At 31.5% G+C, this 14,955-nt stretch overlaps 2 protein-coding genes across 4 annotated transcripts in view; both read left to right on the top strand.

Annotated features, from left to right (window-relative positions):
- Window positions 1-14,558, top strand: part of LOC107448407 (ras-related protein Rab-7L1) — a 32,327-nt gene extending 17,769 nt beyond the window's left edge. For all 3 annotated transcript variants that reach the window (XM_016063588.3, XM_016063586.4, XM_016063589.4), the window contains exons 4-7: window positions 1,553-1,624; window positions 5,911-6,092; window positions 11,122-11,243; window positions 14,296-14,558. In XM_016063588.3, coding sequence (XP_015919074.1) covers window positions 1,553-1,624; window positions 5,911-6,092; window positions 11,122-11,243; window positions 14,296-14,407 — 488 coding nt within the window. In that variant the 3' untranslated portion in view covers window positions 14,408-14,558. The remainder of the gene's footprint in view (window positions 1-1,552; window positions 1,625-5,910; window positions 6,093-11,121; window positions 11,244-14,295) is intronic.
- Window positions 8,705-10,311, top strand: LOC139427131 (uncharacterized). The gene has a single exon (XM_071187893.1). It carries the CDS (start codon window positions 8,839-8,841, stop codon window positions 9,706-9,708), a length of 870 nt encoding a protein of 289 aa, XP_071043994.1. The 5' UTR covers window positions 8,705-8,838; the 3' UTR covers window positions 9,709-10,311.
- Window positions 14,559-14,955: the final 397 nt, after the last annotated feature.

Here is a 14,955-nt window from a genome sequence, read left to right as displayed (position 1 = left end):
CATGGTTAGCCTGATGGCAAGGGGACCTTTTTTCTTTCTTTCCTTCCAGACGCGGATACGTACATAGGTTAGTAAAACCCTTACCCGTATAATCCGCGTCTGGCAACTACTTCCAGCCAACCTCAATCAATTATTTAAAGTTTCAAAAGAAAGGAGGTTAAAATTTTGTTTACAAATATACAGAAATATTAATTATAGTTTAAACAAGAATTTTATATATATATATATATATATATAAAATAAGTGGCACATCTTAATTCTAGTGCGTAATTATTGAAAAGCTTTTTCTCACAATTATTAACTCATGGTTGAACTAACTCATAACTTCTATTGCATCCTGATATGAAATGATATTAAATACCATTAAATACCTTCCTATGCGTGGGTAAGATGCTGCCCAAAACTCCAAGGAAAATCTTTCTTTTCTTCAAAGTACCTTAAGAAATGTAACAAAAAGGCTCACTGTTCTCAAGCCAAGAACTAAATTAATAGCAATTTTTTTATTTCTATAACTGCCATCAGAACGATTACTAATTCATTTTAATGTATTAATAATAATAGTTAATAAAATCGGTATTTCTTATCAACGGTAAAAATATAACGGAAAGAAAAAACGTGGGACAATTGGTACAAATATTGCAAGACTGAATCTTATAGGGATAGAATATCATGGTATAGAATTTCTCTTGAACAAATTATCATTGGTTGAATCACATTTAGGCATACTATATCTTGAAACAAACCCCGCTGTAAACAAAATACTTTTGCTATACGCGCTATTGTTCGTGGTAATTTATACTCACTATTGTTCATCTTACTACGGATTATCGGGAGTTTATTGTATCCATTTCTTAAATATATATTTATAGATTAAAGGCAAATAATCTTTGATGCATTGTGTATAAACATATCACGCCCCATCTTTATGATCAACACGCCACAATCACGTAAACAGAACAAGTATTTTAATTTGTGTAAAATTTTAGAAACATCTCTCTCTCTCTCTTTTTTTTTTATTGCTTCTCAAAATATAAGGCTATCTACAGCTTAAAGTTAGTCGTATAATCTGTTCCGTATGGACCATCCTCAATATATATTTTAAGAATTGTAGTAAAAAATTATGTAAAAAAAATAATAAATTTTAGAGTTCGCAGATTAATGTTCAAGTGAGAAAAGTCTAAACTATCTAAACTTAACCCAATAATTACTAATTTCAGGAAGAGCAAAAGATGAATTAAAATAATAAAAAAGCCCTTTATTTGTCTAGTTGAGCTATACGTCTCTTGCTATTAATCGGCTTTAAGCTTCATCCTAAAATAGATTGATAAATAGATAAATAATTGCTTTAAACCCTCCCTTGTTTTTATTGATCTCAATAGTGATTATTTAAGGTTGGAAAATGTTTATATTCTGTGTCACTTAAATGTGAACTTACGACCCTTAATGTGTTTTCTTTTTTGACTTTTTAATGGATTCCAAAAGTGTAATCATTATGACTCACACTGGACTGAAGAGTAATATTAAAAAAAAAAAACTCTCATTTTTTATTTAGTTGATTTTGCCATGAAGGTTTTGTGGAAATCTGATAAAGAAGTGATCAAACTTCAGCTATGGGATATTGCAGGTGAGAACTTCAATTAATTATCTTAAAATACATTACACATTTCCATAATTCAAAAGTGAATGAAGCGAATCAAACTACATTAGGAATCACGTTTTTACCTGATTAAACATGCTAGCAAAAGTATTCCCAGGAAACTATGCGCGTGTAAGGTTCTCCCTGAAAACACTTGTAAATGGTGGATACATAGAATCCAGGCTCTCTTAATGTTTCTGAGAGTGTGTGGAAAAGATATTTGTTAGCTACCTGCAGGATTCGAACTAAGAATCTCTGGGGTGGTAGTCGGATGCTCTAACCACCATGGAAAAGAGTGAACACTCCAGTGAATTAGGAAGCTTTATATATAGTAGTAGCCACCGCACACTCTGTGAACGAAAGGACTCGTTGTCAGTCGTTAGCGTTTCAAGAGACTAAGAGGCCGCACGGCCCGTGCGTGAGTGAAGTCGCCATTCCAATACATTTCGGGTCTTGACGATGTGGGCAGAGGCGATTTGTTTGTACTATCAAGGAGAACCGTGAAACAAGGCGATTTGTTTGTACTATCAAGGAGAACCGTGAAACAATGTGATGTAGTTAGTCGAGGAGTGATATAGTTGCATTTCGTGTTCGAGTGTCCGTAGTCACCAATGTTTAGGAGAGTGCGTAAAAGCGATGTTTGTTGACTGCTGGCCAAGGACCTAAACGGACGTAGTCGGATGCTCTAACCACCATAAAAAATAGTGTGCACCCCAATCGGGATGAATTAGAAAACTTTATCTATAGTGGCCGTCTTAACTTTTTTAGTTTGAAAGAGACTTAATTTAACAATCGGGTTTACGAAAAAAAGCCTTATCGCTAACCAGAGAATAGCATACAAACGCTTAATCGAAGAAAGCTATATCAAAATTTAACAAGTTATATATTAATGATGCCACGCATCGGAATTTGTTTGACAGAATGATATTATATTGAATGAAAGTTGTATTATAAATGAGGGTTTATGTAGTTCATAAGTAATCTGTGGGTATCAAATGAGGAAAAGCTAGTTTGAGGGTATGGAAAACACTGCTTTGTGATATTTAATATTAATGAAAAGTTATTATTGTGCGTCTATTCAAAGATCTTTTCTATTTAGCCTTATAGGTAGAGCCTGGATTCTACTCTAGATAGCCAAGGGGCTGTCATTCGGGGTTGAGTTCCGCCTCATTTTATTCCCCAAAAGATTGCAACGATACGGAAAATTTAACTCAGATGACACATGACTGTATTATTTTCCGTTATTACATCTTCTAGAACATTTTCACACTTTCTACAATCTTCAATACAGACAACGGATTTTAAAATCAAACTTTTTTTCCTCAGAGCTATAAAACTATGAACTCCTCGATTCAGTAGAATCATTGAATGTTATTAGTTTTGGAGATTAATAAATAATTTGACAGTCCATGATTTAAATCTACAACTTTCTAGGTCAATACAGACAACGAATTCTGAAATCAAATAATTTTCTTTCCCAAGGCTATAAAACTATGAACTCATTGAATCAGTAGAATCGTTGAATGTTACTAGTTTTTGAGGTTGATAAATAACACTGGAAACCAATTTTATTTTTCTGTTGCAAGATACTTTTTTTCTTTTTTTAACAAATCTTGGATATTTTTATACCGCTGATTTCAAATCTTCAATCACTTCCTCTTTTCAAACTACAATTTTTTTAAATGACATTTTTGTCTATTTTTTGTCGAAATGTACAGTTTAAAAACGATAAATATAATTGGGGGTTGAGACAAACTTCTGAAATATCGGCATGCGCCTCTAGGGGTGCTTTCTCTATTATAAACTATTTCTTCATGTACTTTTGAACAGGTCGTAACTGGGAAGCTCCCCTAGACGACATCCCCTAGCTCTCCCGACGACATTACCGGGCATGGGTTCGAATGTAATTTTAATCCTGGTGATGTGCTCTTATTCCCCTAGAAGTTTGTCGCAATATTTATGCTACCCCCTGTTATATGTATATGGTTTTTAAACTTGTACATTTCGACAAAGAATAGGCTGGAAATGTCCTTTAAAAAACCTGTAGCTTCAGGAGCTAAACTAATTTCAGATTTGAAATCCTCATACCTGAATTAGGCAAGAACAAGTGTTTGTATAGATTCAACAAAAAATTTGTTTCCCAGTGTAATTTGATGTTTGACTTCTAACGTGATTTTCGTTAATTTTTTCTTACTTTGAAATTTGATTGTACGGGGCATTTGCTGTAGTTTTTGCTAAACTTTTTCGCTAGGACTACCACATCAGATTTACCTTAAGTCATTGGTCAAGTTTTAGCGTTTTCAAGGCACTGCTCATCTTTAATCTCATTTATTAAAAATATGCGGAATGACGAAAATTATAAAGAAAGTAGTCTCTTTGATAATACTTGAGAAACAAATTGATTGAAATAGGAACATCAAATTAAAAGTCGAAAAATTGACAGTTTATCTCTTACAGGTTTTGTTTTAATGAAAATAATTACAATTAACCAATATCAATCATCATTCAGTAAAACCTTTCATATAATCTTAACCCAACTGACTACTTGATTCAGTGAAAATAGAAATTTGTTAAAAGCCATTCCAGTTTCAGCTGCAGAAGAATTAAATTATGACTATACTTTCTATTTGTCTTCCTTAGGAATTGTATTGTCCCCAAAAGAATTGGCGATGGTTTAAACTTATTTGGCAGAAAACTAAAACGTATTTCAAAAATCAATGATCAAAAAGATAAAAGTATCACTAAATATAGCAACTTCTTTTGCGTATGTTGAGATACAGTATTGCTTCATGGTAATCGACATTTTCTTCTCTAAGAAAATATTCCTTTGTTCATGTTTTAAAAATTTTTAACGTTAAAAAAAAAATGTTGCAAAACTGAATGTACACTTAAAAAGGCTCACGGATGAAGAAGCGTTTTTGTAAACTTCAGAATAATTTATATGTACTGGATATTTTAATAACGAATTTATTTAATAGAGAATCATACATTAAAATACTTAGGTGGATCAAATATGAATGAGACTTTTTTAATAGCAGCAGAAGATTTTTATTCTCATTGTCAAGGGAACAATAGAATTTTATCTAGTCTAAATAATTGTTTGGCAGTGTTTATTTCTTTGAAAGTTCTTTTTTTCAGTAAGTTGAATCATAAGTGAGCGTAAAGTTTCTTATGCCGTTGCACATCGCATTATAATTTCATTTGTAACAAGGGAAAAATGTCAAATCTAATGAAATTTTGGGCAGATAACAGGCACAGTTCGGCAATGATACCCTGTCGAAGGCTCAAGTATTCAAATGGCACAAGTTATTCAAACAAGGCTAAGAAGAAGTTGAAAACTTATGTCATATTTTTCGACCAAGTACGAGTCTTACGACAGAGAGAAAATTGACCAAGTTCATGACCTCATTCATAATGACTGACGAAGTTAAGTTCGAAAAATTAGTGTTATAACAGAGATAAGTTATGGAAATATACAAAGCATAATTCATGACGATTTGGAATGTCGAAAAATTTCAGCGAGGGAGGCGCCTAGAATTTTGAACACAAATCACAAATATACACGAAAAGACCTTTGTCAAAAGCCGCATAAAACCACAGTAACACAACAGAAGTTATAAGCGTTACACTGGGAAGCAGATGCACATCCTCCATATAGCCTGGACTTGGCACCTTCGGACTACCATATATTTAGACTGTTGCAAGAAGCCTCTGAGAGAGATTTTCATCCAATGAAGAAGTGCAATCAATTCACTACACGACGTATTTCTTTCTACGCCACCGGGATTAAAAAAAACTTCCAAAACGTTTGAAAAAGTGTGTGGAAGTTCACGGGCATTAAATAGAAAAATAACATTTTTATATTTCCCGAAAGTAAAATTTTAATATTAAGTTAATTCATTTATAATCATTTTATCATTTATAACATATAAATTAAACTCATTTATATTTGATCCACTTAGGTATAAATTTTGCAACCTAAAAAGATTTTGCCCACAAAACGGAGCAAGTTGGCCTCTCTGCTAATTTAGATGATATATCAAATTAATAAACAAATATAGACCAGAAAGTAATCAAAATGACGCTGTGGAAGTACCCTACTGGAAAGAAATTTAGGGTACAAGCCTGCTTATAGGCATCTTTTCGAAATATGTTTTCTACTACAAAGTAGTGTAAAACTGCATGAACTATTATATCGTAAAAAGTGCAATTATGTTATTTCGAATCGCCATAAATTTGCAAATATAAAAAAAAAAATTGTTTTCGAGTTTCAGGTCAAGAACGATTCACATGGATGACGCGAGTATATTATAAAGATGCTCAAGGTTGTATTGTTATGTTTGATCTAAATAAACGAAGTACTTTTCTCAGTGCAATGAAATGGAAAAAAGATGTTGATGCTAAATGTCACTTATCTGACGGTTCCTTATTACCTTCTATTTTGCTTGGAAACAAAGTAAGAATTTGATCATTTTTAGGGTTTGTTCCAGTGGCGTGAAGGTATTCAATCCAGCCAAAACAAATGCTGATAATGCATCTACACAAATTGAACAAATGAATCTATTGACGACTAAGGACACGAAAACTTAAATCCACCACTACTTTAATTGTGTAATTATATCTTTAACAGATAACATTTACTTTAAACAAAATAATCTGTTAAGAATAACCTATGATTTTCAACATGTTTAACAATGAAGTTTCAGATCGAGTTTTAAGAATTCTTTTTATTTAAAAAAAATTTAAGGATAATTCGTTGGAAATAATAATTTTTTTTACCGTAGAATAAATTTTTAAACATACCTGAAAATGAATTTAAATGACTGATTCAACTTTTTATAAAAAATTAAATTAAATTTTTTAAATTAAATAGGCGGTTTTTGCCCCTTTTTTCCATTAATTTCACTCTTCTTTTCAATGGCATCTAATCAAGTATAATCGGGTATCCAGTTACTCCTGCATGCCACTGGTTCATTCATATGTATCTAATGTTTATTATAAAATAAAAATCATGATGATATTTCCGATATTTTTAGATAAAGTGTGCTAAAAAATTCTATTTAATGGAAGTTAGTCGGTTGATAAGAGGATTAGTACAAAATATTCCCAAAAAACCTAAGTTTCAAGATGAGTTTTTCAATGCTGAGCTCATAGTTTGGTGGAAAACTGTTAAATTCGAACATCAGTTAGAATTCATTCAAAACATTTGATTTGCTAGCTAATAATTCACTTTTTATCCTATGATAGCTGTAAAGAATATATTTTAGTTTTTCAATAGTTCAATCTAGACTGTGCGAACGGTTAGGGACTAAAAACGCACAATAAAAAATTTAAAATTTTTATACATTTTAAAAAATTTATATAAACTTTTATGAATGGTGGTAACTACTTTACACCAAAGTGGTGTAGTGAAAAACGCCATACATAACTCTTGGATCTAGTGTTTCACTGTACCAATGTTCTTTACACAACTTAGTGTAAAGTAGCCGTCACTATTTTTGTTATTCAGTAGTGCTAAAATTTATAATTACAGTAAGATAAGATACACGGAGAGATACACACATAAGAGTCAGCAAAGTTATTTTTACTATACAATGTAAAGTAAGAATCATTAATTTAGAATGCACAAATCTTAATATAAACAAGTCTTAAAATTAAATTGTAAATCTAACACACGCGTATAACAGAGAGAATCTTAAGGCGAATTAGAACTAGGCTTAAGTAAACGGAAGCAGATAGAAATTACACATTAAAATCAGTTTATACAGTTCTCAGTGATTTCAATTATCCTTATTACACAACTAAAACATACATATTTAGCAGCGAATTTTTCGTTTCTGTAGAAGGATAACAGGGTTGAAAATAACAAATTCTCGCCTGCTCATTCCAGATAGTAAACAAACTACTCGCGATATTCTATACTTTGCGTTTCCTGAATTTTTGATATTCAAAACACGCCAACATTGGCGTTTTCCAAAGTGAAAATAATTCTCGAATGGAGAGAAAGCGTGAGAATTTTGGTGTAAGATTATTTAATTCTTCGTGTTAAGATTTAAATCACACTCTTTAAATCCTATATGAACGCTCGCAGTGTTTCTTTACACAATTTTGGAGGTTTTCAACATCATATTCGGAGAGATATTACACGACAGTTTTTACAGTGTAGAAAAACTTTACTTTTTGTTTAGATATTTCTATAAAAAAAATACCTAGAGAATTACTATTTAAATAAAATTGTCATGACACTCGAGATTAAGCTTTTCATTTTAATAACTACATAAAGCATATTTAATGTTTGAAAATCTTTTTTATGTTTGTTAATATTGTATTTGATAAAAAAAAAATTCTTAAATACAAAAGACAATTTTATTAATTATATTCTGATAAGATATACGTGAACTTTATGTATATACAATATCAAAAATATCGGATGAGCAAAATGTGAAATAAAAAAGGAAAAGCTGAATTACTTTTGATTTAAAGATAACTTTATCCGCATTTCGCTATAACTCTAGATCTATTTAAGCGAATAAAAAATTTTTTTTGCATAGAATTACTAAAATCATTTTTCCAGAGATAAGTTCGGGCAAAATATAATATTTCAGGATTTTTTTTATACACGTTTATTTAACTTGACAATGATAAAAAAAAGGTGTAACATTTTTTACATCTATCCAGACTATGTAACTTTAATAACAAAATTCAAAATTTGGACCGATTTTGTCTTTAGAAATTAAAATTTGCAATTTTTTATGAAATTTTGTTACTCAGAAACAATTTGACAGATTTCATTCAAATTTTTAATTTTATCATTTTAATCTTTATAGTTTAGATTAATGTAAAATTTTTTATGTCTCACGATGAAAATGCATTAATCATCATTAAATTAAATAATTAATAATACTGAAAATTCATATTTTGGTTGAAATATACACTGGTGTGCAAAACTTAAGCAACAAGTAGTTTTTCGGTCACAGCTCCCCAACAAAGTATAAGATAGCCATGAAATTACAGTATAATATGCACGTAATTCAGTAGAAAGATTATTTGTATGCAAATTTTAGAAATAAAACGTCGTAGGTGATGTAAGTGTACGTAAACCTTGTGGGTCGGCGCGCGCAGGTCAAAGCTGTGATAAAAGGATGAAGAGCACCGTAGTTAAAGACATTCGCTGCAAGTGCAAGTGATTTGTTTTGTGAAACATGTCTTCAAGAAATCATTTAGACGACTTTACTCGAGGAAGAATGATTGGGAAGCTTGAGGAGGGGCGTAGTGTGACCAGTGTCGCCGAAGAGTTCGGGATCAACAAAAGTGTTGTTTCTCGTGCTTGGAATGCCTTTAAAACTACTGGTACAGCTGTTCGGAAGGTTGGTGGTGGCCGTCCAAGGAAAACAACACCAAGAGATGACCGTTACATTGTCCTCCAGGCGAAAAGAAACCGTTTTCAGTCAGCGAGCGCCATATCTCAGCAACTGTGCACAGCCACAGGACGACAAGTATCAAGATTTACAGTGGCCAGACGCCTCCACAAAGGTGGCTTATTTGCTAGACGTCCTGAACGCTGCATACCTTTAAAAGTTAGCCATCGGCGGCACCGTTTAGAGTGGTGCAGAGAACACGAAACCTGGACACCTCATCAATGGAGTCGCGTCCTCTTCACAGATGAGAGTCGTTTTAGTGCTACAAGCGATTCTCAACGTCAGTTGATCTGGAGAGAGGTTGGAGCTCGATTTCATCCCAATAACATCGCGGAAAGAGATCGTTACGGTGGTCCTGGAGTTGTCGTCTGGGGCATTATGTTGAACGGGCGGACTGAGTTTCAGATCTTCGACAGAGGTTCTGTAACTGGAAACCGCTGCTGCAATGAGGTAATCCTACCCCATGTGCGTCTGTTCCGAGGGGCCATTGGACCAGACTTCATTTTTATGCCCGGCCACACCGTACTGCTAATGTTCAAGAGCTACTGGAAAGTGAATGGATTGGCCAGCTTACTCTCCAGATCTAAATCTCATACAGCGTGTGTGGGATGCATTAGGGAGACGTCTTGCGACACGACAGCATCCTCCTGGTAAGACCCATCAGATGAAAGATGCGTTAAAGGAGGAATGGAGACGTTTACCAGAAGAACTCCTGGATAATCTGGTGCTCAGCATGGAGAGACGATGCCAAGCAACAATTACAGTAAAGGGAGGGCATATCCCATACTAGGGAACATCTGCCAGTTGTACTTACGCTTCTTCAGGCAATCATGCGTAACGCTACTATATAACAAATAAAGCCTTTTTTTGTTCCATTCCCTACTTTAAGCTTTATATTCATTTTTGCGCCATTATTCTTTTAGCATCGTTTAAGTACAAAATGAAGTACATCATATTTAAATTTCATCTCAGTGGGATGATTTCTTGTAGAGTTATGACAAAAAACGCACTTGTTGCTTAAGTTTTGCACAACAGTGTATTATCATTGGAAAAATGAATTTTTTAATTCTACGCAAAAAGTATTGATTTGCTTAAACAGTTCGAAAGATATAGCGAAATATACAAAATGAAATTAACATCAAGGTGATCATCTCTTGAATTAACTGTTAAGTGTATAAAACCTGTTCGATTTAATATTTTATTTCATAAGCTGAGTTAACCAAATTCTGAGTTCAATATTCAACTCCGTATCCTTGTCCAACCTAGAATACTAGGGAACTCTAGAATCAAATTACTTTTTTATGGAACTAACCGCTTTTGAGTTACATGGAGAGGAAAAGTACGAAAATCTCCCACGGTTAGCCCGACGGCAAGGAGATTCTAACCCATGATCCATCTACCACTGAAGAAAAATTGTTTTATTTTATTTTATAACCATCCTTGAACAGCCGACGCAATTTTGAGTTTACGACTATTAATGTTCAACTCCGTAGCCTTGTGATTTGGAACCCAATCCAGAAGACAAAGGAAGTCCTGGATCAAGTATTAGGAGAAATTTACCTTCGTGGAGTGCTTTTTGATTTAATTAGACAGCATTTGCGTTACATGAGAGGAAAACCACAAAACCCTGAGCCATCATGGCTCTTGTCGGTTGAAACTGGGTTTTATAGTCATATTTCAATTTCTTTGTTTCTTCCAGCAATCAAGCAGATTTCGATAGCACTTTTTTTTCCTTCGCTTACATATTAATTTGCAACCACTAATGAATATGCTTTTCTGACTTCATTTTTTCACAAGAATTCTAAAATTATATACATTAAGGGCGGTCATCTTGGAAAACCCTGCATCACATATTAGATAGTTAGAAAATGAGATTTCGAGACTTCTTCAAATTAGGCCAACATAGACATTCTCAAAGACAAAGATTTATAAACATTTCGAAGTATATAACTAATTTGCATACTAATAAATACGGAGTATTGTAATAAATATATCCTTTTAGTTCTCTGAATAAATATAAAGAGTTTTCTTAAGCAAGAATTAAAACTCTCAATATTTTATTTACAGTGTGATTTACCTGTAAGAGATGTCAATCAAGAAGAAATAGAATACGCATACAGAAAAGGAAACTACATAGGCTGGACGGAAGTTTCGGCAAAAGAAGGTTTGATGGTAGATGACTGCATGAAGTAAGACATTTCAATTAAAGTCATTATATTTAGAATATATTTACTAACAACTAAAGAAATGATAACGCGTAAAAAATATGAAATTTTAAAGACATCAATCTTAAATAATTTCAATGACATCAATCTTAAATATGCAAACAAATATGTGGAAATGATATTTTGAGTAACAAAATCAGACTCAAAATTTTTTGTGAATAAATGATGTATGAAGGATATTCTTTTTGTTTAATACCTTTTGTTAGCAGTACAATTTTAGTTCACTTTAGTTTATGTTTCTGTATAAATATCAAAATTAGAAAGGTATGTTTTCAAATATTAAGCTAGTAATTCTGAGCTTCGGTTTGTATTTTTTGACAACAGTGGTATTCTCAACATTAATGCATATTTACTTAAAAACTGGTCGAGCGGTATCGCCCGTCAAACGCAGTGGGTTCGAATCCTGCTGTTACCCGGGATGTATCTGTATTGTGCTATCTGTCCTTCTATTTGATAAGCCTTAATTGAGCACACAAGCTTGCAAATGTACCAATAAGTAAATACTTAAAAACTACTCGAAGCACATTACTTATACTTTTTGAAGTAAGTTTTATGTGTAAACACTACTAAAAACTATGAAGTACATGAACAGAAAAATCTGAGAATAATCATCATAAAATTTACACGCATATTATAGTTTTTTTATGTGTTTCAGACTGGCTTTAGAAAGATAGAACTGTACTGTTTGTTGCGTTTTGTTTAGAAAACCAGATGATAGTTTAATCAAATTTCAAAATTAGTAACTAAGTTCGTCAGTAGATGGAGCTGGTGAGAAAACTAGGAAGATATATATATTTTTAAATAACCATTGTTTCCAGCAACAATATGGTGCAGTCTGATAAAAAAAATTAACAGACGCTGATGCAAATGTTTTAAATGGAATGATCTGATAAGCAACAAAAACACCAATTTTTTTTCTTTAGTTTTATTAGTCAGCAGCACCATTTGTTTATAAACTTTGTAATTAATTTTGAAGTTTTGTAACAATAAAATTTAGATTCTTACGCAGAAAGCTGCAAACCATACATTTATATCCCTTTAATTTTTTCTTATTGATTTTTTAAATTATCAGTTTACTTTTAGAATAACCAGTATATTTTTTGAACTCTACTATTATAATTTTGAAAACATCTATCATTTTAATAATCATTTGGTTTTTATCTATAATTAGTATAGCGTAATCATAAAACTAAAATACTGCTAAATCCTACAAATGTAAAAATCTTTTTTTGTAATATTTTAAACTAATTTATACATTTTTCATATTATTCATTCTAATCTGATAATTTCAAGGTTAATTGCACTTATTTACATATAATTCAATAGAATTTTCAGATAATTCTTCGGTACATATCTATACCATTCATCGCTATAATTCGGAAAATTTCTAGTGTTAAGGTAGAGGTTTAACTCTTTGAAGACCAGTTTTTTTCCAATAAAAAAAAACAAATTGCGACTTTAATAGATCAAATAAGGTTAAAATAACATTCTGCCAAAATAAAAACTAACTATTNCTTATTTACATATAATTCAATAGAATTTTCAGATAATTCTTCGGTACATATCTATACCATTCATCGCTATAATTCGGAAAATTTCTAGTGTTAAGGTAGAGGTTTAACTCTTTGAAGACCAGTTTTTTTCCAATAAAAAAAAAAAAATTGCGACTTTAATAGATCAAATAAGGTTAAAATAACACTCTGCCAAAATAAAAACTAACTATTTGGGGAATTGGGGGGGGGGTGATGGGAAATGTGTCACAACGGGTTTTTTACATAGGCCACATATATCCCAATGGGGTTTTCGTACACAAGACATACATGTCCCAGGGAAAGTAAATGTCCCTAAAGAATTAAAATAAATTCTGATGCTATTTCGTTTCTTTTAAAATATCTCATATTAACAATACACAACGGACCAAATCTCTATTACAGTGCGTATGACGTTTACACAAAAATAAAATGAAAAATTACCATTGACTATCAAAACTCGAAATTTCAATAGAATACAATTAGAATATTATTTGGGGATAAGTTTTCTTTATATAACTGCAAATTATTTTCCCAGGAATCAATTACATATGTAAGTCGTAACTTGTATGCGAGCAATAATTGGCCTTTTGCTCCAGAATGCAGAGAAATCTTGATACAGAGAACAATCTTGAACTGAATACACAAATCCGATCCAAAAACTGTATTTTCCTCAATTCTCCTCGAATTATTCTTAAATTGTATCTTGAGTATTTTATTATTTTTTGACAATACTTTTAAAAAATTTCTACTAATAGTAACCTTTTTAGAAATGAATTGTTAATTTTTTATTAAATAAAAATGTAATCCTTTATCGTTTTATGTAAATTTCATAATAGGACCATTTGCAAAATGTAACCCTTTATCGTTTTACGCAAATTTCATAATAGGACCATTTGTCCAGTGTTCGACATTGCTTAATTTTAAATCCGCATCCTGAGGGGAATTTCAAAAATTAAATCTAGCTCTTAACTGGTTAAGCAAAAGAGGAATTTTTTTACTGAACAACTGATTACAGTTTAAAAAATAAAGTATACTTTATTTTTAAAAAAAAAGTTAACAAGGGTATAGGATATAAATATGCATTACTTACATTAACTTCAGTACACATTATTTTGCATCTACAAAATCGAATTAAACACATGGTGCTTTGTGATGGTCACCTTTAAAGTAAAAGGCGTTGCACAACCACCACCTTTAATATAAATTTTTAGAATTATTGTCAAAAATGAGGGAAAAAACACACATTAGGGGTCAGAAATTAAAATTTAAATGTGGAGAAACATAAGACTGACAAATCAATAGAAAGGGCCAAAAAGCTTCTTCAACTGTTATAATTGAAGATTAAACTAAAAAGCAACTTCTAATTAATGAAAAGTAAACACATTTTAGTCCCATTTGACAGTTTTATTTCTTTTTAGTGATTTCAATCGCAACCAATTTTCATCTCAAATAAACTTCTTATGGGACATTTCTTTTCTATTTAGATTTTTAGTGGATGCAATGATTAATAAAGATGGTGGAAGGGTCTCAGTACGGAATGAGCAATCAACAGTAGACCTAGTAAAAACAAAGAAGAAAAGGAGCTGTTGTAAATAGAAAAACTGTGTTAAATTTATTTTTACATAAACTAGTTAGAATTTTCTTCTCAATATAGCATCCCTGAAAAAATATATTCTTTTCAACTGATAACTAAATTAAACATATGATAACTCAACTTCTTTAAAATAAATAATACATACGATGTTTATTGAAGGATTTTAATAAGTAATAAACACACATTTTTGTCTTTTCATAAATGTAACAATAATATGTACCGAATATCAATAGAAAAGTGCGGAGTTTCACTGCAGTACTTCTAATTGGTTTTTTTTTATATCTATGATGCATGAAATAGAAGGCACGTAATTAATTTTGAGGACTCATCTTATAACTCCAGAAAATATGTGAATTACACACCTATTTAATATGTTTTACCATGTGAATTACACACCTATTGAATACCATATAAATTACACACCTAGATATAATTTCCACCTGGGGTAATGTACAGTCCGCAAAAAAAAAAAAAAAAAAAAAAAAAAAAAAAAAAAAAAAAAAAAAAAAAAAAAAAAAAAAAAAAAAAAAAAAAAAAAAAAAAAAAAAAA

Source organism: Parasteatoda tepidariorum, chromosome X1 (assembly GCF_043381705.1).
Source record: "Parasteatoda tepidariorum isolate YZ-2023 chromosome X1, CAS_Ptep_4.0, whole genome shotgun sequence".
In the NCBI taxonomy this organism is placed as follows: domain Eukaryota; kingdom Metazoa; phylum Arthropoda; class Arachnida; order Araneae; family Theridiidae; genus Parasteatoda; species Parasteatoda tepidariorum.
This window is presented reverse-complemented; position numbering and strand designations above follow the sequence as displayed.